This window comes from Rosa chinensis, chromosome 4 (assembly GCF_002994745.2).
Source record: "Rosa chinensis cultivar Old Blush chromosome 4, RchiOBHm-V2, whole genome shotgun sequence".
NCBI lineage: Eukaryota > Viridiplantae > Streptophyta > Magnoliopsida > Rosales > Rosaceae > Rosa > Rosa chinensis.
This window is the reverse complement of record NC_037091.1, coordinates 15,863,370-15,872,615: the sequence shown is the minus strand read 5'-3', so window position 1 is coordinate 15,872,615 and position 9,246 is coordinate 15,863,370. Positions and strand designations below refer to the sequence as shown.

Here is a 9,246-nt window from a genome sequence, read left to right as displayed (position 1 = left end):
GGAAGCACATCGATCTCGATATACGGTACACCCAGGGAGTACCAAGATGTATATGGACCTACGAAGACAGTTTTGGTGGATTGGGATGAAGAGGGATGTGGCTGAGTATGTATCTAGGTGCCTTACTTGTCAGCGGGTGAAGGCAGAGCATCAAAGGCCTGCAGGAATGTTGAAACCTTTGCCGATTCCAGTATGGAAATGGGAAGAGATCTCCATGGACTTTGTGATCGGATTGCCTAGATCTAGACAAAGTTATGACTCTATTTGGGTGATTGTTGACCGATTGACAAAGTCAGCACACTTTCTTCCTGTGGCGAAGACTTACTCAGGTGATGCATCATGTAAGTTGTATCTTGATGAGATAGTGAAGCTTCATGGTGTGCCTGTAACGATTGTCTCTGATCGGGATGCTCGTTTCACCTCAGAATTTTGCCGTAGATTCCATAAGGCTTTCGGCACATCTTTGGCTATGAGCACTGCATTTCATCCACAGACGGATGGGCAGACTGAGAGAGTGAACCAGGTGATGGAGGATATGCTTAGAGCTTGTGTTCTGGACTTCAAGGGAAGTTGGGCGGATCATCTACCATTGGTAGAGTTTGCCTACAACAACAGCTATCACTCCAGTATCAGCATGGCCCCATATGAGGCACTTTATGGTAGGCCATGTAGGACTCCTATCTGTTGGACGGATGTTGGAAAGAAGGAGCTCTTGGGTCCTGCGCTTGTTCGGGAGACTACAGAGAAGGTTACTACTATCTGAGACAGGATCCGTACTGCACAAAGTAGACAGAAGAGCTATACCGATCTGAAGAGGAGACCGTTGGAGTTTGTGGTGGGTGATCATGTATTCTTGAAAGTCTCACCTATGAAAGGTGTGGTGAGATTTGGAAAGAAGGAGAAGTTGGCACCGAGATATGTTGGACCCTTTGAGATTTTGGAAAGGGTCGGAGACTTGGCATACCGGCTTGCTTTACCTGTTAGCATGTCCGGTGTACACAATGTCTTCCATGTATCTATGCTCAGGAAGTACATTCGAGATGAGACCCATGTGATTGATCATCGTGCTATCGAGGTGAATCCGGATGTGACATTCGTCGTTGAACCTGTTCGTATCTTGGATAGGTCCACGGAGAGGCTTCGTAGGAAGGAGGTTGATTTGGCCAAGATTTTGTGGAGTCACCATGACGAGGGTGATGCTTCCTGGGAGTTGGAATCAGATATGAAATCGAGATATCCACAGTTGTTCGTTGATGAGTGTGCCTGAATTTCGGGACAAAATTCCTTTAAGGAGGGTAGATTGTGAAGACCCGAAATTTTCAGTTAAATATTTTGTAATTCAATGTTTGTTTAATTATATGAATTATGAATTGTGGGCTTGAGTCGTATGACTTTGTATGAGGAATTTGGTTTCGAATGATTTTATTTTCGAAACGAACGTTATTTAGGGGGTCTTGAAAATCGACTTTTTATACGTACGGAATTTGGGAAAACTTCCTTCACGAAAGTTGTAGAGCCCGTCGATACGAGTTCGTGCATATGTGGAACTCAAGAATTAGAGTTCATATGAAGAAGTTATAGCATTTGGAAAAGTTGCCAAATTGGGTATATATATAAATGGAAAGTTGCCAGAAATAGGGTTTCCATTTTGGGCAGCCGACCTCTCTCTCTCCCGAGCCCGAGCCGAAAACAGAGCAAAGTGATCTCCGGGCGATTTCTTCCTCCTCCGGCCACCAAACCACTTCCTTTGGCTTCGCCTCAACCTTGCGCAGCTTCCTGTGGTAGCCTTGTGCCGTCTTGTGGCTTGTGGTGGCGGCAGCAACACGTTTTCCTTTCCGGCCAACTTGGGGTGCGAAGGGAATTTCCCGAGTTCTAGGTCACCAATCTTCGAGATTCTTAGCTTGTTGAACTCCCCTTGAGTTTCTGATCAAGATTCCAAAAGACCCGGACCAGAGGTGAATGTTTTCAAGCTCGTCGGAGCTCTCGCGGTTTTCTGCAAATTTTCCGGCCAAACTGGACTGTTTGAGGTATTTTCGATCACTTGCGTTCATTTTCTGACTTCGAGCTAGTTATGAAAGTTGCTCAAAATGATTAAACGAAGAGGAAAAGCTCGGCCCTGACACCATAGGCTGTGGTCGGCGGCGGATCTGTCCCTAAATCCGGAGGCCTTTTCCGGCCACCTCCGGGGATCCCAAGGGCAGTTTCTGCCCATTTTTATGTTCTGCATGTAGATACGATCATTTCGATATATAGCATGTGAATTTTGGAGATAATATGATTAAGTTTTGAATTTTACAATTTTGATCGATTTCGATTGTTCGATTTATGATCTGTGAAGATTGGACCGTCTGATAGACTCGTAGTTTTGATAGAATGATCGTAGGACTGTTCCGATGACTTTGTGTGGTCACGGGTGAAGATCCGACCGTTGGATCTTCATATAAGTGCGTTCTTGAATTGTACGCTAAGTTAATTATCGCATTTGGTTAGGTGATTGTTGGTTTGAGTTGGTGGACGATTGGGAACTGTATTTTAAGCTGTTGAGAAGACGCAGCGGGATTGGAGGTGAGTAAATCTCACATTGTTCATTTACGAACCGAATTTCCTTATCGCACAAATAATTGTTATGTGTGAGAAAATTGTTTTAAGAAAATGAGATTTAAAGTATATAAGAAAATGAATTTCTTGGTTTTACTACGTGTGAACTATAGTTGGTATTAGTGGTCATTCCTGAGTGGATAATTACGTATATATACATATTTACGTGATTTTATACGGAATGGTGTGACATTGAAATATATGGTTTTTTGATGATTTCGTTTTTATACTTGAATGAAGGATTTATTTGCCATGATATATTATGTTAAATAACATTGAATGAAAGAATAATGATGATGATTGTTTTAGATTATTATTTAAAACACGTGATGGTTTTGTAATTACAATTTATATGGTAATTGGCTATTGGATTGTGAGAACGCGTATGTGAGAATAGTTATAACATTTGGGTCTGAGGGACCTTTAAATGTTCGATCTATGGATCATATGCCACTGTAGGGAATGTGGTGATTATATCGTAAAGGTGAACCTAGGCCAAGGTGACATATTACGATTCAACTAGAGCTCTAGTTTGTCTGCCATTGTGTGACATGAAAGTAGCGAGTTGGGTTACTCGTGATCATGAACACGGGCTGGAGGTTATGAGGTGTCGAGTGGTGAGACTTTATTTGAATTGGTTTTCAAATTGGTAATGAATGTTTGATTTGTGTTGAAAATGTTGAGATTGTTGGTTGTTTACTTGAGTTAAAAGAATTGTGATTTAATAAATCAATCGTTCATTTCTTATTTACTCACGAGCTTTGCAAAAAGCTTACCGGGTTTTGTGTTGTTGCAATCCCGGTACACTATTCAAACAGTGTAGCGGATAATCCTGCAGGTCAGGATAATCAGCGTGGAGAGCGAGCTGAGTAGGGCAGCGGGGTTGACGTCAGCACTTGGTCTATTTTGGAGTGTTTTATAGAATCTTTTGAGCGTAACTTTTATTTATGGTGGTATTGTAATATTTGACTCGAGAGATAGTTTGCTACGAGGTTTGTATTATGGTTTGCGAGACGCTGGTTAAGAAAAAAATTCAGGACGTTATTTGTTTTGGTTATTATTCATGTTTCGGATTTGAATTTGTTATTCAAAATTCAGGGCGTGATAAGCTAGTAGACCCCTAACCAAGGCATTATCAGCATCTGTTTTCATTGATCGTGTTAAGAATATGGGAGTGTTAGACTCCATAGATATGTGATGCATTTTATGTGAACTAGTTCTATTAGCTATTATATTTTAATCAGTCAGTATCTTCATGAAATTCATCATCTGATATCTTATCATTTGAATAAAATTAGTTTTCAACATTGTACATACATGACATCTGTCGGTCATAATCAGCACTCATACCTAACCATATCACTTTATCAAAGTGACTTTAACGGTATGACCTCCGGGAACACAGCAAGCCCACCTTCATCGCCAAAACCTAGGCGTTCACATACCTTGTGTAGAAAGGCCTGTTGACCAATGGGTGTGCAGTGCACCAACCCCAGCACATGGTTGTAGGAAACAAACCCTCCTCCACTAGAGTCTTCACAGCCGCCAAAGGCCACACGCTTCTCGGCAATCTTGATTCTCTTTGACGGATCAGGGGGGATGGTTGAGGCAACAATCTTCCTCTTTTGCGGGACAAGGAATCCCCCAACAGGCTGAACAGCGACGCTCCCGCCAGCATGTTTCCCGCCATCCTTGCTTCCTCCCTTATCCACCATGTTCTTCTTCCTTTTCTCGCTTTCAACATCTTTACCCGCCTCAGGGATAACACCTCGCCTGCCACATCATGTACCTTACCAACAATACTCGACTTCTCCTGAGACTCGCCTGTAGGAACTTCCAAAATGAACCAGTCTCGTCGTTTTCCTGCTTAGTTTCATCCCCCACATTATTCTCTTTACAGCCAGCTTTTTTCTTCGTCAGCTTGGCGCTATTAGAGTGAAGAGGAGCCTTCAAAATCTTTTCCACTGTCCCCATCGTCACCTCCCTTGTCTTAGCGTCGACAGGCACTTTAACGAACTCGTCAATCAGGATGTTGATATAGTCCTTGATCCCGCCCAGATCCGCCATCGCCTTCTTTAAGACTGCGTCAGTCCTCTTGTTCGTTTCAATTTCTGCTACAAAAACAAAGCGACAGATGGCGGATCAGGAAAACAACAACGGCACGACAAGTATAAATATCAAGTGACTAGCACTACTTACCAGGCTCGCGGGTAAAATCAAAGTGAATAAGCAACGACCAATGCGACAAAACACGGAGGTCGACACAACTTATGTTCATCCAACAGTAATTCACGCGACACACCCGCTGTTGTTCCGTCAACTTCAGCCTCCAACCCTCTGCGGAACACAAGCAAATAGTCAGAAGAACAAGACACAATAGTAAAACATGACGGCAAAAATCTTAACAGCAACAAACGCTTAGACAAAAGTCTTATCCCAAACAATAACCTTTTATCGCCTAAAACTTCGATGGAACCCTGAATTGTGGAACCTTAGCCCCTTGTGGCCTCGTGTAGTATTCCCAACCCCCTGTAGAGACACAAACAGAGAACCGCCATGTTGTAGAAGAATCGGGAGTGTGTTCCGAAAGTCTTGGAGCGCCAGGCCGACGAGTAAGCCTCAAGCCTCACAGTGCCTCTACACTTTTTCCACTCGTTGTAGATCAACTCGTAGAAGAACAACACTTCCGCCGCAGTTGAAAACTCACACCCTGACAAATTGCACAAGGCAATCATAGCCAATAATATTTTCCACATGTTTATGGAAACCTGGCCCACCGCAACATTCAGCTCGTACAACAGGTATTGCACACATGGAAGTAGCGGCATAACCTTCCGCTAAGTTGATAGCTTTCTCGCCCTTTTCTAACGGCAGCAACTTTACGACGCCGGGCAAACGAAACCTATCTTTCAATTTATGTATCTTTCGTCACGACATGGTAGAAGAGGGCTCATCCACTCCGACACCGTCACTAAGAACCCACGAAAAGTTAGTAGGTCCAGAGCTTTGATCCTTCTATCCAATCTCATCCCCATCATCACTTTGTCCCAAGGCGCCGACACTTTCTTCACTATTGTCGGATACCGCCACCTCCTTGCTGTGACGAACAAACTCATGCCCCTCCTTTCGCCGTGATGCCATAAGTGGTGGAGAATGGTTCGCAGAGGGACAATATTTAGCGGTTCCTCGAAGTTACCTCCTACAGAAGTAGGACGACGCAACGAATCAATCAAATCCCTCTCCGACGAGTTAAGCGACGATACGTCATACTCTTCACTACTTGAGATATTGATAATGGTCGGCATGCCCCACAAACACTCTAAACCTAGACGTTAGCAGTCAAGTTAGATCTAAATCTACCCCATGCCATTAACCACAAGACTTCATTCAAGAACATAGTCGTTCAAGCAAACCCAGAAAATAAATTCACCAATATCCCAGAAACCTAGAAATCTTTAGACCCTCAAACACAAAACAACGCAAAAATCACAAACATATCTCTACGACACATACGAGGCACATACATTCACACACGAAGGTAGACCAAAACAAGAACACAATCTCAGAAACAGAAGAGACATACCTCAAATTAACCGAGGCAAACACCGAAGAACAACGAGGCAGAACAAGCACAAGGCGATCTTGATTTCCTCCCTCTTCCTCTTGATTCTTCTTCTACTTCTTCCTCCACTTGATCAGCACTACCCTCTGGTTCTCTCTCCCTGGCTCTCTCTCGCTTAGCAAAGAAGACGAAATATGCAGAGAATAAGGCAAAGTGGGGAAACTCAATTTCGTTTCCCCCTTAAATACGAACTCCAGCGACAAATCATCGCCGTTGCCGAAAAGTAACCACCCCCTAAGATCACACCACATACACCCACTAACTAAGACGACACCTCGGTAAAACCGATGTGGTCACAAATGCTGCATTTATGACAAAGTGACAATGGCTGCGCAGCGACGTTTCCGTGCACGCCACCCCTATCAACAATCCACACGTGTCACCTACCTTGTCAGGGGATCACTCCAAATCCGACCAAGTAACCCAAATTTCAACAAAACCACTGCCATGAAAGACTCTTTCCCGGTAAGTAGCCTCATTCTCCTCTAAAAATTGCCAAATAAAATGTCGACTCACCACCACAACTCCAGTGTTACCGACAACATCTATGTTTCACCCATAACAACCTTGTTTCACCCCTAACACTTTGTTTTCACCAACAACATGCAAGCCAATTACATCATCGGTTCATCACCCGTCAACTGCTAGTGAACCTGTTTTCCTGACATCGTCACTCCCGCTAAAAACAACAGTCATCCTAACCGACACAATCCATACTTAGCAGGTAATACCCAACCTGGGATACCCCACTTATTATCAGTACACCGACCTCCGCGAGGCGGTGCAGTCAAGTTCCTCTGGGAAAGAGTAAGGGACGCGTTAACATAGCCTGCAGCAGCCACTGATCAGGTCATTAAACTCCCGACACTAGGGCACTGAAAGAGTGGGATTGCTACCCACCGCCTCATGCTGTGAAGCAGCTCCCCTCAACAAACAATCATCCGACCAAACAGAGGTCTTTCTTAGCCGGGGAGTGGGGGACTCCCTGGAGGGCCTAGCAGGGGTCCACCCGACAGGGCAAAAGGTCTCGCTCAGACAAAATCCATGGTTGATGACGCACTCGCTTTGATTACTCCCGACATGTAACCTAAGGTTCCGCCTTAGTTGTAATAACTCCCAAACCAAGAAATCCCTACTTGACTGGGGACTTGGAGGACTTGTACATACATGACATCTACTGGCCATAATCAACACTCAAACCTAACCATATCATTTTGTCGGAGTGACTTTAACAGTATGACCTCCGGGAACACAACAAGCCCACCTTCACTAACAAACCAGTTTCAGGCCGAAACATGCCTGGACGAGCCAACACGCGCCACTCAAAGTCGTCTCTATAGAAAGAATCAAAAGTCATCAAACTGAAACATATCAGTCCCATATCGAAAACAAGAGTGAGACAACTTACTTTTTCACCTATAAAAGGTCAACTTCTCTCTCTTCATTTATTACACATTTAATAGCTATAAACCACTACTTTGTCAATATAAATACATCGTCTAACTTTGGCATCATAGGAGTGAAGACAGCCAACCGCGGTCTCCCCTCTTGACGCCGTTGTATTTCTCTTGACAGATAGCGGGTTTTCGCGAACTCATCATATATCGGAAGATTGGACTCTAGTCCTAGTTACCAGAAGCCGACATCAAGTGGTGGTATTCTGAGCATTAACAAACATTTAGTCGCTTTAGGTAGAACATGTACATATATGCAGAACCATGTACATATAAGGAACTTGATACTGATATACTAAATCAGTGAATATGTACATATGTAGAAGAATCTAATACTGATATGCCAAATCAGTAAGATAATATAGCTCTTCATCTAGTTGAAATTAATTTTGGATCAAGTATATGTTACAAATCTATTACTGTAAATATTAAACAGGAACAAATCACACTTGAGGTAGTTCTTGTAATTTTTCTTGCTATATTGAGATTGCAGAAGATCAATGTTTTGCTAATTCATTATAGTCTTCTGTAGTACAATGTAGTTCAAGAAAATTGGCCAAATTTGAGGACAGATGGTGTTTTTGAACTTTGGTGCACACTTAAGAAACAACTCATTAATACAATAGATTATGTGTAATGTCTAGTTCAGTGGGAGATTGTAAAACTTCATTAGAACTAGTTGATGTCTAGTTAAGCTGAAATTTTTGTGAAGTTTAGAGTTCATATAAATATATACTAATACGTTGTATATATAAACTTGTAATTGAAAATAGTTATATATATATATATATATATATTGAAATCTGTTTGAATTTGAATTTCAAATTGTGTGGTTATCAACATCAAACCAATATGACAAGGATAAGGAAGTTATGCAGCAGTTCCTTGATGGATGGAACAGGATAATTGTTTTGTCTGATATAAAGGATAAACAACGCCTGCATTTATCCCTGCTTGAACACCAAACCTCAATCAAATTGTCCCATTAGCAATCTGAGATCAAGGGTGGATTTAGAAGAAGAACAATGGAAGGAGGCAGTGAACCTAGCTAGTTAGTATCTCTACACACCCTTTGTCTTTTATTTCAATTTATATCGTTTACTGCCATATGTATGTGATTATATATTGTGTTATAGGATTGCAATGATTTACGCATCCTAACTTAGGATCAAGATACTATATCAATCCTATATTTGTCATAGTTGATTATAGGGTTATGTTTGAAAAATGATCGAGTGGAACGGTGGGTATAAGCCTAAGACAAACCACTAATTAATCAAATGCATAGTGTGTACAAGCATTAGAGATTCATTCACACGCTAACTACTTCTTTTCTAGTAGTTTTTCTGATGTGCCTTTTGATTACCACTTTCTAGTAGCTTTTCGATGTGCTTTTTGACAAGGGAAGCAAGATTCTTCGATTAAGAAACTAGAAATGAAGACTTGGTAAAGATGTTACATTCTAACGCGTCATGAAGAAAAACAATCTGATTCATCTCAACATCTTAATGCCTATTTAGTCTATGTTTCGGCATCAATTCTATGGACTTTGAAACACAGTTTGACAATGAG

The 9,246-nt window shown here is 42.1% G+C and overlaps 1 protein-coding gene across 1 annotated transcript; it reads left to right on the top strand.

The window, feature by feature from the left end:
* Window positions 1–868: 868 nt before the first annotated feature.
* LOC112198885 lies at window positions 869–1,267 on the top strand. The gene has a single exon (XM_024339980.1). The coding sequence runs from the start codon at window positions 869–871 to the stop codon at window positions 1,265–1,267; it is 399 nt and encodes a 132-aa protein (XP_024195748.1).
* Window positions 1,268–9,246: the final 7,979 nt, after the last annotated feature.

What these genes read in the sequence shown, in the direction of transcription:
- LOC112198885 (XM_024339980.1), top strand. Translation starts at nt 869, where the DNA reads ATGAAAGGTGTGGTGAGATTTGGAAAGAAGGAGAAGTTGGCACCGAGA.